The following is a 20,004-nucleotide window of genomic DNA, read 5'->3' on the forward strand; positions in this document are numbered from 1 at the left end:
CGGGGGCCGGGGCGGGGCGCGGCGGCGGGAGCCCGCCCTCCGCCCGCCTGAGGGAGCGGCCTCGGCGGGACGCGGTGAGTGCGGCCTAAAGGCGGCGGGGGTGGCCGGGGCCTTTTTATCCCCCTGAGCGGGGCCTGGGCTGACTTGTGGGGCCTTGCCGGTTCTCCGTGTCCCTTTTGGAGTCCTTTCCGGCCCTTTAATGAGGCTTCGAGGGCCTCCAGGGGCCTCTCTGGCCCTCTCTGGGCTTTGAGGGCGACTGACGGGCCTGGGGGCGCCCGGTGTAGCTGTGCGCTCAGGGGAAGGGGATGGTCGGGGAGGCCTTTGCTGCGCCCCGCGGGTGTTGAGGAGGGTGTGTGGGCCGAGGGAATGTGCGGGTCACAGTGGGCTCCATTGTTCTCTGTGGGGCCGAGGGGCTGCCCTTGCTGTGTGGGTGTGGGGCCTCCTTTGTGTGCACCGGGGAGGGACACCCGTGGGGCTGGGTTTGCTTCCCCCTGGCCCGGGGCTGCTGGGGGAAGGGACCTTTGGGGCCTCGCATCCACTCGTGTTTGTGACAGGAGGCTGGGTCTGTTACCCCCTGAGTCAGTGCAGCATCTTTGACCCGTTGCCCCTTTCCTCTGTACTTTGTAGGGGGCCTCGGGGCCTGGGCTGTGCCTGGTGCCCTTTGGTGAGGCCTCTGCTTGTGACCACCACCCCCAGAGCACCCCAGGTGCTGGTTGGTGCTGCCTTCCTATGCATGTTCTGGGGTTGTAGGCTGGTGCATTGTTATTTTTAAGTGTGTTTTTAGGCTTGAGTTGCTCTTCCCTTTCCTCTATGCTTCCTGGCCTATGGTGCTTTGAAAGAGAGCAGAAGTTTCTAAGAGGTTTTCTCCTGAATGGGTGCAGGAGGTGAGACCTCAGCCTGCTTCTGCTCATTAGGCACCTTTTGCCTTGTGACTTTCCCTGTCAGAGCCTGCTTTCTCTTAAACACGTTCTCATTGACCTTGGGCTTTTCAGCGAAGGGGTAATAATAGCACCAGCAATCTTGGACATTAACCTGGCAGGCTGAGAACACACCTCTGGAGGGAACATATTTTGAATTACTTTGCCAGGGCTGCTGCAGACTCAAATCCGGTTGTAGCAGTAGGTTATGGCTTTAAGGCAGAAAATTTTCCTGTGCTCCCTCTGCCTCTGTTATCCTCCCCACAAAGTCACAATCCTTCCTGCTGGCATTAGCAGCAATCACAGACTGTTAATCAGGAGGAGGTTGTGTCTGGGGAATTAAGAGAAAGGCACAGCTCTCCCTTGTGAGGTGTGTCCTTGTTTACCCTGATGCCTGGACTGTGAGGCTGCACTGCTGACAGTCACCTGGATTTAAGGGATATAAATACTTCTGCCCTCGGTTCATAGAAACATTTTCAGTGATGTGAGCATCAAAGGAAGCAGAGTATAATATTGTTAAAAGTAACGCTATTAACTCCACTTTAAATACCTGAAAACCCATAAGTGGAATATTTGGGTGTAGAGAAAGGTAAATAATACTCAACCCATTGTAATGAATTTGCTATAAGGCTTCAGCGCTGTATACCAACTAACAATACCTTTGTCTCCTTTTGCCAAAAGCTGTGGTCATAAAGGAATATTGGCCAAACAGTAGGTAGTAGTGGTACTGTATTAATAATTACATTACAAAGTCACAGACCTGTGATGAAAATCACTGCCTGATGACAGGTTGACTCAGCAGCCAAATAACTTTTGAAAGGAGGCTTGCGGAGCTACCTGAAATAGCACACACCTGTGCAGTCTCTCTTGGGTACATGTTCTTGCCAAAGACTCTGTTGGAAGCTCTTTCTCTGGGTGAAATCCTGTTTAATAAATGCTAACCAAGTGTCCCTAAAACTGTAGCTTGGGAACAGACTCTGGGACTGCTTCGTTCTGCTGGGAGATCCAGAGGAGTGTGTGGACAATGAGCTCTTTCTTCACAAGAATAATGCTGAATTAGTGTCTGCTGATAAAGGCTGCTTCGGCTGTCTAAAGGATCTCCTGATTTTCAAATGAACTGCTGGCTGCTTTAACTGTTATCCAGACAAGCAGCATAATAAATACTGTTCTGTGGGGAAATGTAAAGGGATGGGGAGCCACCACCACTTTTCTTCCACTTTATTCATAAATAACATAACCAGACTTAATGATGACTTCAGGAATTATTGATTTGGTTAAATTAACATTTTCTTTAGAAGCAATGTGACTGCAATATCTGTTTTTTAGGGGAGCGGGCCAAACTGCTGATGTAAGTCCCTCTGATTTCAGGTTTCTGATCCCAACATCCCCTCTGACTCCAACATGCCGGTTCGCTAGAGCTCGTGGACCATATTCTGCCAAGGTTGGTACAACTTTGCGTTCCTGGCTTTTGGACGCCCTTGCCATGTGATTTGTTCCGCATTCAGTAATTTTGTTTGTTATAGCTGGGATTGTTCTTCCCCTGACTTTTACCCTCAGATGCGTTATTTGCAGCTATTAAAGATGGTTTTAATCCACTGATTGCTCCTGAATGGGGGAATGTTCAGTAGTTGCATCAGTTTTGCTACTGAACACACAAATACAGCAATACTGTTGTGAACTATAAATTAGAACAGGTTGTATGTATCCCACTGTCAGAGTGACTGCAGAACTAGTTAGCACTTGACTCTGAGAATAAAAAACTGCCTGGGATCCAATACTGAAACATGCAAAAGAAGCAAAAAGGAGTGAGGGAGATCGAATAAAGATAGAAAAATGAGAGCGCAGCTTTGTGTGTGTCAGGTCTGCCTTTGCAACTTGTTGACAAATAATGCGGAGTGAAATTTATTAGTCATACCTTCCATGACAGCAGCATGTATTACAAGAACAGGGAAATGAATACAGTACCGGCTAGTGATCATAAATTAGCGCTGTGCATCTGACCCGTGCCTTGGGATGTAGTGATTTATAGTCCATTGAATCAGGGTTTTCAGAAGGAAGTAGAGCTTGACAGCCATAAAAGTAGCAGAACTGAACCTTGTACCTCATGCTCGTCACAACGGAGCAGTTTGACAACGTGCAAGTCTGGTGGTAGCTGCTCTTGTGACAGTAAGAAGAAATAGTCTATAATAATTAGTGATAGCTGCTGCCAGATAATGCTTCTTGTATGTAAAGTTTTGGTGACGTGGCTTTGAAAAACACGTTAGGCAAAAATAGCAAGGCTCTATTTCATAAAAAAAGGGTTTCCTCAGTAAATATAATTCTGGGTCTAGAAAGTGTGGCTGGATCTCCTTCCACTGGGGAAAAAAGCAGGTGACATTTCCTGAAATTAATCTGCAATTCCATGTGTCACTGCGGGGTGTCCTCTTAGCTGTCCTGGTTAAGCATGTGTCCTAAAGTTAGTGATTTTCTGAGTTTAATAATCATTGACATTATTTTTCTCTAAATGGTAGCTGGTTTATAACTTGAATGGCTGCAGGAGAAAATGGAGTGAAAGGTCCACAAAGGAGGCGAGTAGGGAAGAAGCAGGAAGAGAGAAACTGTTCCCAGCTGCTGTGTTGCAGCAGCATCAGAGTTTCTAGTAGGACTGGAAATTATCTGGGTGCATTTCACAGTTCTTCCAGTTCATGTGTGGTTAATATCACCTGCTAGTTCAACATAACTGGAATAAATAACAGAGGAAAACAGAATAAGGAAGCTTTAGCGGATGTGAAAGCTGGCTAATTTCTTCTTCCTCTGGGTGAGTGGATTAAAAACGATGGAGTTGCATAATTTGTAGCCAGGCAAAAGGTTCCATCTGCCTGGAATGTTATCTGCTGGGGCAGCTGGTGGTTATGAATGAGTTCCCTCATCCATTGACATAAATGTTCTGGCAGGCGCTTGCAAACCTCCTCGTAGCTGAATGTTTTGTGAGAAGTCAGCCCTTCCTGAGGTGTTGGCGACTGATCCAGGCTCGGGAGATGGAAATTTGCGATAGCAAAGGCCTTTTTTACAAGTACCATTTTTAGAAAAAGACTTTAGTGAGTGTGTTGGCAAAGGTATCTGTGGAGGTTTTCAAAAAGTTTCCCTTATTTCTTGTAACTTTGTTCAGGAGACGAACTAAGGAATAGAAAAGAAATACAGGCTATTTAAATTTCAGGAAGTGTTGATTTGCTGTTACAATTTTGTATGTTAAATCTGTGGAGTTTCTCTAACATGTGTGAGCACCATCTTTTTTTCTCCAGGCTGTTTCCTGTAGGATCTACTTTGTTCTTTTTCCTTTCAGGCAGGCTGGGGGGTAAATATGAAAAATCATAAGATTAGTCAGAGATCTTCAAATCAGGTGGTTCAGCTGTATTTGTGCTGTGGTTTAGTTTGAAAATAAAGTCCCTCGAAAGATTAAGGTTTTGCTTGTATCTACAGTTTCGATGAGATCTATTCTTATGGTGTGTAAATTAGCAAATATTTGAGTAATTTTGGACTAGCCAGGTTTTAGCTTTTCCTCTTAGTGCTGCTTATCTCTAGATTAAGCTGTACTGCACAGCAATTCAAAACCTCCTTTTGGAGTGTGATCGAAAGCCATCGATTGGGATGTTACACTAATGGAGAAAAATATTGATCGCGTGCATTTCTTGGGCATGTGTGAGCAGCAGGTGGGAGAGGAGCTTTCTCCTTATCACTTCCCAGAATAGTTCCCTGTTTCAGATCCTGTAACGGGGCCTGAGTGTGTGTCTGTCACAACCTGTCCCATGTCAGATGCTGGGGTGAAGCTGTGCTCAGACGTGCTGTTCTGGCTGCTGTTAAATGGGATGAAAATGCAGCTGTGACTCAGCTCCACGTCAGTGCTGGCGATGGTAGTTCCCTCGCGGGGCCGTGTGATGCGCAGCTCTTAGAAAGACCTAGAAGTACATATTTGATGGTGAGGAAATGCCTTTACGTGCGGTTTTGCTGTCAGACGTCAGGAGCAGTGATAAACAGCTGGGTTTGAGATGGTTATGTGCTTTGCAAGATACTGGAGTGAAACCAGCCTTATAATGGCGTTACCTAGTGTGGGCCAAGCAAGGGAAAACTGGATTTCTGTTTACGGGTAATTATAAAGCTGCGGAGAGCTTAGTGCATTAGGGCTGCGCTATATTTAAATGGGACCCTGTCTGTCAAACGTCCCTATTATAAAATGTTCTTTGCCAAGATCATGGGGTTAGCCTCTCCTTTTAAAAGCTGTTTTTTGATCTCAATTGTTTTCAGAAAATTGGTTAATGTGCCATGGCCGTGGCGTGTGTATCTGTCTTCACATGGCGCTGTTCAGTCCTATTTTAAAGATGTTGCATGCAACCATGGGAAATGCCATTTCACCCCTTGTAGAGTGGAATTATTGCATTTCTGAGAGATGAAACTATTACTAATGCAGAAAATAGACTTTTCTCTGGTCTCCCACCCTGTGTTGCAGACACTTAGCATCTTATCTTTAATTAGGAGACAGTCACAGCTGAATTAAGAATAACAATTCAAAACAAAACCTCCTGTGAACTCGAGGCAGCCAGATTGACGGCCGTGAGATTTAAAGGCTTTACTGACCCGCAGAGCAGCTGGAGCCCCAACAAGGAGCTGAGCACAGACGGGGCTGCAAGAAACGTCCACCCGCTGGTGTTGAGTGTGCCCAGACTTCTGCCCATGGGACTCTGGGTCCTGATTTACCACCAAGAGCTTCATGTAGCGATGGTGGTTTCTTGTAAGTGGTTCCTCTAGTTGACGGCCAGATTGCAAACAGCAAGCTCATTTCGTGCAGCGCATGTTAAAAGCTCTGAAATGTCATGGCTTTGGTCGCGTCTGGTTGGGATTGAGTTGAAATCCTAGGGTTAGAGAGAGCTTCTTTGTACATTAATGCACCCTTTAATTAGCAGGCTCCACAGTAAGACCTATCTTCTTGTTAAGGATCATGCATAAGCTCCACTGCTGGAATATGCTGATTTATTTGTGAATCTCTTGGATTATTCAGCAGAGGAGCTGAATGTTCCTCACAAGGACAGACTTTAAAGACTGTTTCCTTGAATAAATGTTGTTTTTTAAATGCAAGCGTTTCTTCTGCTTGTTGTCTTTGAGATAAACACTCACAAAGCCAACTGCAATTTTGGCTGCAATATTGATGGGTTGCTTGATTGTCAAATTAGAAATGAGCTGGAGTGGACTGTTCTGGAATACATGTCAATTTTAGAACTTTCCACTTTCAAGAGTGACCTTATTCAGTGCCCACATGGGCACCTTTCCTCTGCACCAACACCTCATTACGTGTGTTGAAATAGGCATTGGCTCTGCTTTTTCAATTTTGTATTTTTCTTAGTGGTATTCGCCCTTTTTTTAAACTCCCACAAAATATGGCTACAGTTCCTGGCTAATTTTGCTGAAACATGACACTAGCCAAATATTTTTGTGAAAGAATTATTAGTCACGTAAGGAAGAATGTAACGGAATATTCTTAGAAAGTGTTATAACTGTGTGTGACATGTAAAATATTTATCCAGACATGTAAACAAAGCGAGAGGTGTCTTGCCAATGTACCATCGTAAACCTCGGGTATTTTGAAATCTTGAGCAAGATGTTTTTCAGATCTTGAAAATAAGGTATCGAGTTCTCTGCTGACATCAATTGACAGAGTGCTAATGATTGGCTTTACCCAGCTGGAATTTTAGCCCCTGCTCTTGCCTCCCTCAAAATAAATCAAGATGTGCTTTCCTGAAGAGCTGCGATTGTGCTAAATAAAACCCTCGTGTTTGTTTTGGTTTTGGATTACTTGAGTGTCAGTTGCAGAGTTGACTAATGTGGCTGCACTCATGGCCTTGTGTTTGTTTGCTTTTTGTTATTGTCTATATCTTAATGGGAATTAAAGAATGTGATTGATTGGGAGAGCTTCGTTGTTTCTGCAGACGGGAGCTTGGGCAGGTCCATCCGTAAGCACTGGGCTCCTCCTGACTGGAATGCACATGAACTGTTATTTCTATTTACTTTCAAATAGAACTGCATTTCTTTAATCACTGTGCTGTTTCCCTGGTTGTGTTTTGGTTTTTTATTCCATATGCTCTGTTCTGAAATCTCTTTGACAAATAGTTACTGTAACTGCATTGAACTTTCAAAAATCTGCCATCTATTGTTAGTTTTTCCCCGTGTAATTGGTTAAAAATGAATGGCAGTTGGAGCGGTAGCAGCGGAGCTGGGAATGAGCGAGCAGTTACTTGTTGGGATCCCTTCCAGGGAAGGAAGGTGGAGTTGAAGCCGCTCGCAGCCTTTCTAAAATAAGAGTCAAGGCAAGTAGGTGCTTTTTGCAATGAGTGAAATATCAACTGTGTAGGAAACTCAAAGCTCAGTAAGTGAGGAGTTTTGTTTTAGTCTGAATATTCTCTCAGCCAATGTCCTGCTGTAAAATAACCCACTCCTATTAAAACTGTGGTGTACGCTGATGTTTAATAGAGGACCCGCACTGGCTGGTTGCTGCACCAAAAGCAAATAGGGTGGTTTATGGTGCTGGTGTTGGGAGCCTGTGTTGTGGGTCAGAATTGTGGGTGATCTTGAGCACTGTGTGCTTTCTGTGCATTTTCGGGGTCCTGAATGGTGGCAACCCACCCCACATTGGGCGGGCCAGTATAAAACACTGAGTGATTGGAGGCTGCTGCTTTTCTTTACATCCCCCCAACCTCCTTAACAGGCCACAGGGGCTTTGTTCCACCTGGAGCTGGACAGATGAGATAATTGGGCATTAAAGAATGAATGGCATACCCCCAAACTGAGTGTAATAGTGCGTGCTTGCAATGGATTGTACATACGTACAGTACAAAGATGAGTGAGTTAGTAAATTAGTCACAACTTATATTAGGTTGGATTGATTGGTTTGTTTTTAATAAGATATCTCTTCCATTAATCAGGTGCTATGTAATGATTGGATTTTAGAACCTGTCAGCGCACAGACGTGCTTTATCACTGCCGTGAGCCGGGATGAAAGTACTCTTGGACTTCTTCAGGCTCTATTTGCATTAAAAAATACATATTATTGATGATTTGTGATATATTTAGTTCTCTTCTGGGAAATGGTGTTTGCAGCAGTCTCCGAGCAATGCCGATACGTCTTAGGGGAGAGCATTAAGAGAAGGTGCTGCTTTTCATTGGGGCTTGTTAGCAATGCATCTCATATCAAAATAACTCATTTTATCCCCAGTTACTGTAGATTTGTTTGGGCCCATGTCCAAGGTCTTCTGGACTCGGGGATGTGTATGCACGTGGTTCTGTACATATTCAGAAATTCGGGTGGTTAATTCCGTTGTGCCTGTGTGAGGGATGTGTGGCACGTGAGGGGTGGCACGAGTGTATTTAACCACACAAGATCGAGGGTTTAATAAAACCGTGCCTTTTCTACCACACCATTTGTGCAAAACCAGCCTGAACCAGGAGGAGAGATTTTGGGGGGCTTTTGCTGAAAAGAAGAGGCTTACAATAAACCTGTTTGTTACCGTGCAGATGTTTCTGTTCCAACTTTTCATGAATCAGCTGGGGGGGGCAGGACTCTTAAACTGAAATATTTACATGAATCAGACATCTGGGCTTTGGGGGAGTGACCATTGCTTTCCAAACAGTTTAAACTCTGAAGCTTTGCTGTGACTTGGTGCTTCCCTCTGTTAAAGAAGGATTTCAGGACACGGGTGCTGGCAGCACTGGGAACATATGAGCCGCCAGTAAGTAAGGAGCTGTGTTGTATAGAGGGGTCTCAGCACAGGGTTTGCTCCAGAGTTACAATAGGAGATGTGGGTGGTTATTTCTGTTCAGAAGTTCTGATGGCTGCAGGTGTAGCAGGCTTGGGGTCCGAGCCTTCTCAGAAATGCTGTTTTTCTTATGCTTTTTTGTATAGCTTATAATTGAGAAGCTTGACTTGTAGTGTAGATGTAGGAATTGTGATGAATTTGAGACCAAGTTAGATTTAGCTGCCTAGAAGAAGAAAAACTGAGAAAGTAAATAGCATTTTAAAACCTAAATGGATAAGGTAGCTCTTGCTTTTATGTTCTGTTAAAACATGGTTTTTCTCTGAAGCTTTTGGAAGTAGTTCTGCAGAAAATGTGGAACAGAGAGGGCAAAACTCTGCTGCTGTTGCTCCTGTTGAGGATTTTTACATAAGTATTTGTAGCTTAATGCAGCACAGGTGAAGACAAACTTGATTTAGCTCAGTATTCTGTTTGTCTTTCATGTGTCTAGAGCAGAAGATCGTTCTTATATTTGCAACAGCTCGTTTTTCAACAGAGTTTCCCCCCTTGTGCTGATCAGATCTGCGCATTCCATCCTTCTGCCTAGGAGGTGGATATTCCCCATGGGCATGGCCAGCTTTATGGGAATTGCTGACCGAATTTAACCAGCACTAGCGAAGCTGCCATGACTACAGTGTTAAGAAGCTCTTTATGAGGATCAAATATAAGAACTGTGATTTTCAGATGGCTGTCTTTAATCTGATAGTGTGAATTGTGGAAACAGCCTTTCCAGGTTGCTCGATTGTGCTGTTTAACAGCAGTACCTGTGAGCTTCATGGGGAGGGAAGTAGCATTAACCTGTTGCCTTATTCAGAAATTTCCTTCCCTTCTGAGACACCCAGTGGTAGGACAGCATTGGATGCACTTCATCTGTTCCAGTTGATGTGGCTGGCACGGTATATAACTTTCCTATTTTGGAAAACTCACTTCAAGTTAATAAATCTCAAGGAGTTTTCTGCATGTATTGACCTTGGTGATTATCGATTGGCAAAAGCAAAGCTGCGGTGGGAGTGGGGCCCCCATGCGGGTCGGATATGATTTTGCAGCGGGAGGAGCTGGTGAACCGTGGGTCTTAAAGCACAGTGTGGATGTGCAGTGTCAAACCATCCAAACCATCTTGCAGGCTGTAGTTTTGAACTGCATCTGTAGAAATAGTGGATTTTTGTTAAGACTCGAGTCAAGGAGTGAGTCTGTAGACTTTGTGAACAGTGAAGCACTATGCACAGAATAGGAGAAAACAATGCAGCGTTTCATCAGCCCTCTTGCTGTCTCCTGCCAGCATTTGCAGGCTGTCCTGCGTTGCATCAGTCCTGCTGGACATGATTTTCCATCTATGTTTCAAAGCCAGATGGAAAAGGAATCCACTGTATATTGATAGAGTTATTTCATAACAAGGGAAAAGCCTTTTGTAATGTGCCTGTGCTCGTTCAACCTATAAATCACCCTTTTATTGTCTGGTTCTGCTCCTGTCTGGAGCAGCAAATGAAAAGAGGATCATTAGTAGGTGTGAGAAAAGCACATTTAGAGGCTCCAGGTAGATTTTCTATCTGATGCAATTTGGGTCAATGCACTTTAATGTTGTTCTCCTGCGGTACAGAGTATATATAAAACACCTGCTAGTGAATGAGAGACCCTCTGAATCGTCAGATGTTTAAAGGCTGTACAATTTGACGGAAAGCAGGGAGCAGGGTTTAAACCCAGGGTGTCATTGCTTTGGAAGTGCTTTTATTCTAATGTAAACTGTGCAATACTGACAGTGTGGGCTCCTCAACTCACTTGGAATTGCTGCTAGATAAAGAATCAATAGGCATGTGTTTACTCCAAGCAACTTGTCAAAGGAAAGGCAGACTCTTGCATTTTAAACTCTAGATGAGCTTTGTATGGTTTTAACAGGCAGGTTTTATACTGATTTTTGTCTATTCCAGTGTCCTGGTGGTGCTGTGTTTCCCTCTTACTGGTAATACAGACGGGAACAAAGTGGAACATAAGACCAGAAGCTTTGGGACCAGGGCAGGCCCAGCCTGGCAGGTTTTCTCCAGTGCCCTTCTCTGCTGGTTCCTTGCCACGCTTTCTCCAGTTCAGGTTTTAAAATGCTCAGGGACAGTGCGCACCTGACCATGGCAAGGAAGTCGTTTTAATGGAAATTAGAAAGTTGCTAATTTGTTTTTCTGCTTTTATGTTTCGAGAAACTTTAGGCATGTTCCGGGGATATCTTTTAAGAAGTTAAAGCAAGGCTAAACTGTTTTGAAAGGCATACAATTATATTAGAAATCCATCTTGTTCTAAAGTAGTCGACTGCAGAATTAGGTCAGGCACACCCTGCGTGCGCGTGTTTCCTGCTTGCTCATATTTCTGAGAATAATTGTACATGAGAATGTTTTTGTAGATTTAAAGGAGTGTTGTCACCCTAAAAATGAGTCGTTTGGAGTTTTATTTAAGTCCTGTTGGTTACGCTGTGGTTTAGGAAGAGGAGAGGATCGCTGACCATCTGATTCACTCCATGTGCTCGGCGTTCTCTGCCGTTCTGCACCGTTCGGTTTGCGAATGGCACACAAACAAGTTACTGAGATGAGAGCAAAGCAGCCGGGGCGCTCATTGAGTGCTCCCGGTCAGCTCTGTGCTCACCACAGGGTAAAAACGTGCGTGGAAACGCCTCCCAAGCAGCTGTAACCTGCTGGTGTTCGTCCTGCTGGCCGCGGGGTGGTTGCCGCTGCACGGCCAGGGAGCAGCAGCAGTGAACGTGCTGGAAGTCAGAGCAGCACCGAGGTGGTTATTGGACCTGAGACTCTGGTTGGTCCTGAAGATTCGGTCTCTTTTTCTGCGTGTCCCTGTTTTGTCTCATAAAAGACTTCCCTGCAGTGTTTCCCAGGGCTCTTAGAAGCAACGAGCAGTTAATATTAGTAAAAAAAGCTTTGAAGATGAATAGTGCTAATTATTATTTATAGGTATTCATTCTCACCACGGGTTGTTCACCTTGATCCGAGGCATGAAAGGAAACCAGGACGTTTGTAAGCTGGTCAGGCCTGAGTGTGGCCTTCTGAAGTCATCAGTGGTTTCCCCGCCGGGTTGTATGCGTGATTGCAATACATTTGTCATGTTAAAAATACCACATGATGCGTAAGCATCAGATTTTCTAAAAATATACAGGTAAGATCATGCTGGCAACCTGGTATTGTGGAACAAGAGGAAGGAATTGTGGCTGCTAGGAGTGATGGGCTTGAAGGCCTCCATGGAGCTGCTCATTAAACCTCCATCCCCAGCAGGGCCCGAGCAGAAAACTCTCCAGCTCTTGTGTGGCATTTTGTTGTTTTATTAGTGCTGTGTTTGCTCTGGTTCGTGTCCAGCGATGTCAGTGTTCTGCCGCGCTCTACCCATGGCACCCACAGGCCTTGGGCGCTTCACTCAGCCAGGAGAAAAGACACAGGACAATTGTTCTGCAGGGGGGAAACTGGGAAAATCCATTAAATGAGGAAATTGGTGGTTTATGTTTGAGAGAGTGAAAGGAAAACACTTGAAGCCAAGAAAGAAGAGCTGATTCTTGTCCAAGGCAATAGGAGGACAAAGATGTGCCGAAGAGAAAATGGGGGAAAGAGACAGGAAAATAAATATGTTAGAAGATATAAAGCAGAGGTGTGAAGCAAATCTTAATGAAGGGAAGAAGAATTTCACACGGCATCGGCGACTTTAGACTTACTTTTAAAAAAGGAAAGGTTTTATAGGTTAAACAGACCCCTGCTTATTTAATACCTTTTTTCTCTCTTTGTAGGTAAGTGCAGGTATAACAAGCATCACAAGCCTCTCTGAAGCCCAGTGCAGTATCTGCAGAAATGCCTTTTGCACTTGAGGGACTTTGCTTGTGGTACAAGACACAGGGATTTGAGCTTTATTGCTTGGGAGCTTCTTTCCAAACTAACAACCTGGTATTTTCTCCCTTAGCTCTTCTCTTAGGAAACGCAACCAACTCCTCACATCGCGGAGGCCCAGCATGAACGTGAACTGTGCTGCTGGGACAGACTGGTCAAGAAATTCCGAGTCCAGTTGCTCTGTGGAAAACGTAACTGTAGCCGTCCATGGGTCGGATGGGAGTGATGTGGTGCTCGGAGGCCACAGCCCTGCTGCAGCTCCCAGGACTGAGGGTGAGGGTAGTGTCTTGACCGTAGGTCTTTAAGGGAGATATATACTTATATTTTTTTGTGAGTTGTTATGCTTTGGAGAAATTCCAGTATTCCAAGGCAGTTTGCAGCTGCATGCTCACTGGGGACCAGGCATTGAGCTCCGCAGGCTTAAAACACCTGTGTGCTTCTGTGCCAGCTTTCCTCTGAGGGAACATGCCAGTGTTTGGTGTCTGTGCATCTGAATTTCTGGCCTTGTTTAATTGCTGTGCTCATGCTCTTCACCCACGCAATGTTTGTTTGTCTCCCTCAGGTTTAGATTCTGAATGCCGACACGCTGCTTGTCCAGGGAGCCCCCAGATCAGCAGCATGTTGTCTGCTCCTGATGACACACACAGCTGTCATTTCCAAGATGGAAATAAGAGGCAGTCGGAATATTTTAGTGCCCAGGAACGCCACGGGTGCTGCGCCTTGTCCTCAAGCAACAGTTCACAAACGGTGGCTCCGGAGAAAGTAACGCTTGTGGTCGATGGCACTCGCTTTGCAGTGAACCCCCAGATTTTCACTGCTCATCCTGATACTATGCTGGGAAGGTGGGTGATTTCCACTGTTTTCAAGGTAGCTCAAGGGGGTCAAACGTTTGCTAAAATGGAACAAAACCCTATGTTGGTTTTGTGATCTCATCTGTGCGCACAAGTGAAGCAAGATTGAGTTTGTTCAGGCCTTGAAGATGGGACGAGATGCAGAGGGAGCTGGTAGTTCTCTAGATAACATTCCCCCTTCAATCCACTTCCTTCAAACAATGTGCACTTCTAGCGAGACACAGTCTGCTTTTGCCTTCTCTCCAAGTGGTTGCTGTGTTTGTAAGTAGTACGTCTGTTCAGAGCTGATAAATTCTCTTCCAGAGTGCGGAAAATGATAATTCTCAGTCCTCCTTCTGCTGGTCTTCTGATACTCTCCCATAAGAGAAATTACTTGGCTCCCTGTAATGTAGCTTAAAGGTTGGAGCCAATTGATGCAACAAGCAGTGCTCATTTGTGTATTGGCAGCACCTGTTGCTCTCTAAAGTTAATGTGTTTAAATACACCTGTGTGCTTGAATAGATGTTGTTTTTTTATCAGGATGTTTGGACCAGGAAGAGAATATAACTTCACCAGGCCAAATGAAAAGGGAGAATATGAAATTGCAGAAGGAATTAGCTCAGCCGTGTTCCGGACTGTTCTGGTAAGGTGATGTTTGCACATTGAAGGAATCAAAAGTAAGGCAACAACAACAACAACCTGTTTGTCGCATGTGCAGAACTGAGCCATCTCCCAGGCAGCTGCGCAGCCCCGGGCCAGATTCCTTTATTACTGTTTTGTATTGTGATTAAAAAAACAAATAGACTTTGGAATGAGTAATCACTTCAAACATTTGCTTGTGTTGCCATTTACCTTTCTTGTGTGATGCCGTTGTGGTTCCTGAGCCATGGCCTGACCTCATGATTGCATATAAATGCATGTGCAATAAATCCATATGTAGTACGCGATGTTACGAAACCCTATGCCATGGGAAAAACTGGAGCTCACAGTTTATCAGACCCAAGAGGATCTGTGAAGAGACGTAGATTCTCAGACAAGCAGGGTGGTTTGTACTGTTCACACAGCTATATATAGCCTCTGGAATTCTGCAATGTTGGTTAATGAAACAAAGAACTAAGTAAAAATGATGAGAGTCCAAGCTGTTCTGAATTTTTATCTCCAAAAACTGTCCTTGTATTTGCAGGATTATTACAAAACCGGAATCATTAACTGCCCTGATGGGATTTCCATCCCAGACCTCCGAGACACGTGTGATTACCTCTGCATAAATTTTGATTTCAACACAATCAAATGTCAAGATTTAAGTAAGTACGGAGAGAAACACAGTGGGAAATTCAAGTTAAGTATCAGAATGGATTAATTATCCAGTTTTTTACTGTTTTGCTGTATTGATTGGACCTTGGTGGGTATTTTAATGGCAATGCAGTCTCATACAGTTCTGAAGCTGGAGACTGATGCATCTGAACATTTGTTAAGGAGTTTGTCTAAAGAAGAATGTGAGCTGTGCTCTTGAATGTGACTGGAAAGTGCAGAGCTGAGACTTCCATGCTGTGTGAAAAAGCCCATGGTACGATTTGTGTCTCATTAGGTGCTCTGTTACACGAGCTCTCCAACGATGGTGCGCACAAGCAGTTTGACAGCTACCTGGAGGAGCTGATCCTGCCCATCATGGTGGACAGCGCGAGGAAAGGGGAACGCGAATGCCACATCGTGGTGCTGACGGATGAAGACACCGTGGACTGGGATGAGGATCACCCGCCTCCCATGGGAGAGGAGTACTCGCAAAGTAAGGGCGCTGCGCTGGGCTCCCGGCGCTGCCTGTGCTGTGCACCCCGACATCTGGCCCTGAGGAAAGGACCCGTTGCCCAAAAGGCGTCTTCCTTCAGGAAGATTTGCCGGCACATGGAGTCCTGTTTTGTACATTCCTTCTGAACCGGCTGCTGCCAGCAGCAGGATAGCTTTGGGCTGAGCTGCTTCCTTTTGCTCGCTGCCTCCCCCTCGGCCTTTTCCTGGCTCTCTGGAGAGTCAGTGCTCTTTGCTTTACACACCCATCACCACCCATTCTATCCAGGCCGTGATGTCTATCGCCACCCTCCCACCGAGGAGCTGTGGCTAATCCCAGGGCTGAGAAACAGCCACCTGAAGTAGTTCTTGGAAACCAAACCTAGTTTTTGGCATCCCTGCAGCTGAGCGCGTCAAAAACGGGGACAAGGTCCCTCCTTGTAGATTCTAATCACCCCTTTTTTTTCTTAAGTCCTTTACAGTTCCAAGCTGTACAGATTCTTCAAGTACATTGAGAATCGCGATGTTGCGAAAGCTGTGTTAAAGGAACGGGGCCTGAAAAACATTCGCATCGGCATTGAAGGTAAAGTATTTCTTCAGCAAAGGGAATTCTAAAGCAGGTGACTCAGTAGTCAGTAAAGCCTGGTTTCCTCCGGACTCATGGCATTTTCTGGTTTGATCTCTGTTTCACTGGGAATTTATTTTCATGCAACTAGCAGAAGCTGGGCATCTTCTCCTCTATCTTGTTACACTGAATTAGGCCAGGAGGCTTAAAAGTTAAGGGAAAAATGAGAGATACGTACCAAGCAAACAGGAAAGGGGAGTCATGCTGATCCAGGCGTCCCCTTATGGAGCTTGGAGAACGTGCTCTGTCCCAGGAGACCTGGTTTTCTAGTCGCTGATGTTTGCTCACAGTTTGCTAACACTGTGCAGACATCGATCCTGTGACTACACACAATACTACACTGGCTTTTTGAGGGAAAAGAAAGCCATCTTTCTCAAGTTAATAAAGCAGAATGTGAGCATTTGTGTGCTAATTAACCCTGTAATCACTCCTGCCTGGCTGATCTGGGATCCCATCCTTCCTTTGTGCAAGTCAGAGGTGTGTGTAGTGCAACTGACGGGCTGTCTGTGTTTTCAGGATATCCCACCTGTAAAGAGAAGGTGAAGAGGAGGCCTGGGGGCCGGTCAGAAGTGATATACAACTACGTTCAGCGGCCGTTCATCCAGATGTCGTGGGAAAAGGAAGAAGGCAAGAGCCGTCACGTTGATTTCCAGTGCGTTCGGAGCAAATCTCTAACAAACCTGGTCACTGTGGGTGATGACGTTTCGGAGGACCACGAGGTTATAATGCATCACCCCCCACAAGTAGATGAACTCGACAGGCTAAACGCACCGTTCTCCCAAATGGCTGTTAATGATCTACCAGATTAGTCGTGGCTCAGGGTTGGACAGTCCTGCTTAATCTTGGGAACGTCACAGCGTAGTTTCATCCCAGGCGATGGAACACAGACTCCTGCAAGGTGCTTTATCCTCCTTCATGCTCTTACTGTGCTGTCATATTTCAAGCATGTTATTAAAGAGCCACACTCCATAGTCTAATTGTGCAATCAAAAGCAACGTCTCCTCAAACAAAACGAAATTGTGCTGTTTGTTTCTACTACAAAGGCTTCCAGATTGGTGGGTGCTGAATATTTTACGTGAACTTCTAAAAGAGGAGCAGAAGTACTTAGAAACGTCTTGTTTGACATGAGAGAGGAAATTCTGGGCCTGTCAAGACAAAGCTTTCCTTTACCATTAGACACTTAGCTTTGCTTTGGAGGTAATCAGTTACAAAGGAGCGAACATCAAAGCAGGCGGGATGATGCTCTTTCATCAACCAGCAGAGATGTAGCACAGTTGTAGCAGCAAAATCCTGAGTGTGGAGGAATGAAAGCAAAAAACAAATGCTGAGTGCGGAGGAACCCGTTTACACGGCCACCTGGCTTTGCACCCAGCGTGTCGTTCTGTTCTAGGGAAGGATGAACTAGTTCCATAGGAAGCATATGCCTGTTCACAGGAATTTCCCAGCTGTATTTTGCTGTAAGATGGAATCACTGGTTTTAGGGATGTTGTCTGTAAACAAGTAGATGATCCTGAAGGAAAAAGCCAAAAGAAGAGACTGCAGTTGATATTTTACCAACAAAGTAAATCTGTTTAGTAGCCTGATAGATAGAAGAAGCTTTCTAGAAGTGATTGTGCATGCTAAAGACTTCCAGCTGTTTCCTCCATCCCCTGCTAAGACAAAAGGCCAGTGGAGGAGCTCCCAGTACAGTTAGTTTACTACCTGAGTAAAATCCTTGGTCTCATCAGCCTTATTGAGTCAGACTTGCTCTAGACTGTCCCAGGAGCATCCTGCTCTTGCAGCGTTCAAAGACCAGCTCCATTCTCCCCAGTTTGGAACTGACTGGACCATTTTGCTGTCAGGCAGCTAAAAAATACCAACAGTAAACCAGCCTTCAGTAGAGAAAATGACATGTTCCTAGGAGCAGCTTTCCTTTGCTACTCTGAATATATAATCCTAGTCTGTGGTCAAGGCTCTGTCCGTTTTGGATTCAGGCCCAACAAAGCTGTGACTGCGGGTACAGACACACTCCAGGCTGGTTTTAGCTCAGTTATGTTAGAGCCATCATTCCTGATGGCTGCGGAAAGGTTTGATGTGCCCAACGTGGAGTACTTCAACATGGTGCTGGTGCAAAGAAGAGTTGAAAGCCATTCAAAAAGAAACAGAGGGAGGGAAGGAGCTCTGTTAAGTTCAGGTTAGTTCTGCTCTTGCAATTGGCTGCTGTTGAAACTTGTGCTGCTTACACATTGAGTTACCTGGTCGTACTTGGCAGAAGAGAGGTGTCAGTCTGATCCTAGAAAGTTTAATCCTTTGTTGTCAGGGTTGCATCATCAAGCAAATTTTTACTCTCCGTCTGCAAAGTGTATGTAGTGTATAGGAGATTTCTGTTACTCTTTGCTGCTAAGGATGTTTGTTTTTATCAGTGGAAGTAGCATCACAATATCAAGCACAAATTTCCCTGAAAGTTTATGAGTCTTGTTTTAGTTACAAGTAACATCTCTGCCAAGGCGTATACTTACAGATACACCCATTTGTATGGATACAGCTTCCATTCTGGGCAGCGTTTTTGTTCTTAGCTTCTTTCCTAAATGCAGCAAATAGATTTCTTCCTTTTATAAGTGCCTAAGGGAAGATTTCCAGAAGTGCTTTGGGCCTCCTGAGAGTCCCAGAGTTCTGATGCCCACATCCACCTGGTGGCTCTTAAAAAATCCTCCCTGTGTGTCATTGGATCATTATAGAGAAGTGCCCTTCAGTATCTGCACAGAGATGCTGTGCAGTCACTTCCCATTATTGCTCTAGGTGAATTTCTATTTTTCTAGTAGAGAAAGAAAGACATATGGACCATTAACCTCCCTGCTAAGGGCCAGACCCAACCCATTTACCTGCCTTGGTGATGAGCCGTTCCCACAAGTCAGACGAAGGTGGGTTGAGACTGTCTCCCCAAGCCCTCTAGATTTTAGTTTTTTTGGTGCGTATTTATTTTTACAGCAGCGTAAGTTTGAAGTAAATGTGTGGTGGTGTTGACCAGCTGGCTTGGAACTGCAGTTGACACGTGTCGGGGTTGCTGCGCGCTGCCCTGCGGGGCTGTCAGGGCCTCCCACACCCACAGCGCCGAGTCCGATTCAGCTCAAGCAGCCGCCATCAGTGTCTGTCCCGGAGCCCAGCGGCAGCTCAGACTCTTCAAGGACTCGGTTTATTAGAAATAGTGACCCCAGCACTTAATTGCAACCAGCACTTGCCCCGAGGGATCTTGGAGGAGCTTTGTTGGTACCTGGTGTAACCAATGTGGACCTTCATGGGGTAGAGGCAGCCAGCTTCCGTGAGTTCCAGGCACTTTTCAGCACTCCACTTAATTGGCTTTCCCAAGTAATTAAAGGTGAATTTGGGGTTTATTTTTTTTTAGTAGAGTTCCATTGGAACACTAAATCAACTTGAAAAAGGATGCATTTGCTTTTCCTGCTCTCGTGGTCACCTACTTCAGGTACAAGGTCAAGTTTTGTCTTATTCTAGATATACCGAAGTGTTACCCGTGGTGTGTATGAACTACAGATGTATTGTTTCTTTTCTGTATTAAAGTATAAATTATATGCGACTTGTTTGGCTCTTTTAAAAGTGGTTTAAATGTGGATTAGAAGAATGGGCAGGGCCTGCAGCAGCTGTACGGAGGTGTTACTACCAGTTTACCAACTCCTGCCACTAATGTTCCAAAAGCAGCACATAGCACAGGTATGAGACAACTCCACTTAACCCACAAGCTATGCAGCATCTCTAACAGACCCTGGTGCTATTTTTGGTGGATATGTTGTGAGAGATGCTCTTGGCTTCTACCCACATCTGCCTTTGGATGAAAAAAGCTTGGGAGCAGGTCTGGCTTTTATTTCTGTTGTCATTGCTGGATGTATTTCAAGGGGTTTTCCTGATGAAGCTTGAGAATGGAGTGAAGAGTTTGTGAACAAGGTGGAATTTAGTGGAATTACTGAGGAACTTGAACTCACAAGTGGCACTGACACAATGAAGCAATGAAATAAGAACTGCAGGTTGATTTTAGCACGTTACAAAATGGTGGTAAAAAGGGTTGTAGCTTTGCTCACTGCTTATTACCTTTTAAAAATAGAAGACGACTTAAAACAGCTTGCCCAGGAGTTGCATTTACACAGTGCAGACACCTGAAGCCCAGAAAGGCTGCTTCTT

The 20,004-nt window shown here is 45.1% G+C and overlaps 1 protein-coding gene across 2 annotated transcripts; it reads left to right on the forward strand.

The window, feature by feature from the left end:
* On the forward strand, nucleotides 1-19,400 carry KCTD20 (potassium channel tetramerization domain containing 20). Of its 2 annotated transcripts, XM_065854362.2 has the most exons (9): nucleotides 1-74; nucleotides 2,286-2,358; nucleotides 12,671-12,870; nucleotides 13,160-13,439; nucleotides 13,968-14,070; nucleotides 14,611-14,731; nucleotides 15,016-15,213; nucleotides 15,682-15,792; nucleotides 16,351-19,400. In XM_065854362.2, exons 3-9 carry the CDS (start codon nucleotides 12,720-12,722, stop codon nucleotides 16,641-16,643), a joined length of 1,257 nt encoding a protein of 418 aa, XP_065710434.1. In that variant the 5' UTR covers nucleotides 1-74; nucleotides 2,286-2,358; nucleotides 12,671-12,719; the 3' UTR covers nucleotides 16,644-19,400. The 2 variants fall into 2 exon arrangements, with proteins under 2 accessions (XP_065710434.1, XP_065710432.1); XM_065854360.2 differs by lacking the exons at nucleotides 1-74; nucleotides 2,286-2,358 and adding an exon at nucleotides 8,572-8,671.
* Nucleotides 19,401-20,004: the final 604 nt, after the last annotated feature.

This window comes from Patagioenas fasciata, chromosome 21, assembly GCF_037038585.1.
Source record: "Patagioenas fasciata isolate bPatFas1 chromosome 21, bPatFas1.hap1, whole genome shotgun sequence".
In the NCBI taxonomy this organism is placed as follows: domain Eukaryota; kingdom Metazoa; phylum Chordata; class Aves; order Columbiformes; family Columbidae; genus Patagioenas; species Patagioenas fasciata.

Coding starts and splice junctions, on each gene's coding strand:
- KCTD20 (XM_065854360.2), top strand. Junction 14,071..14,610: donor CCGTGTTCCGGACTGTTCTG/GTAAGGTGATGT, acceptor TTGTATTTGCAG/GATTATTACAAAACCGGAAT. Junction 15,214..15,681: donor GGGAGAGGAGTACTCGCAAA/GTAAGGGCGCTG, acceptor TTTTTTCTTAAG/TCCTTTACAGTTCCAAGCTG.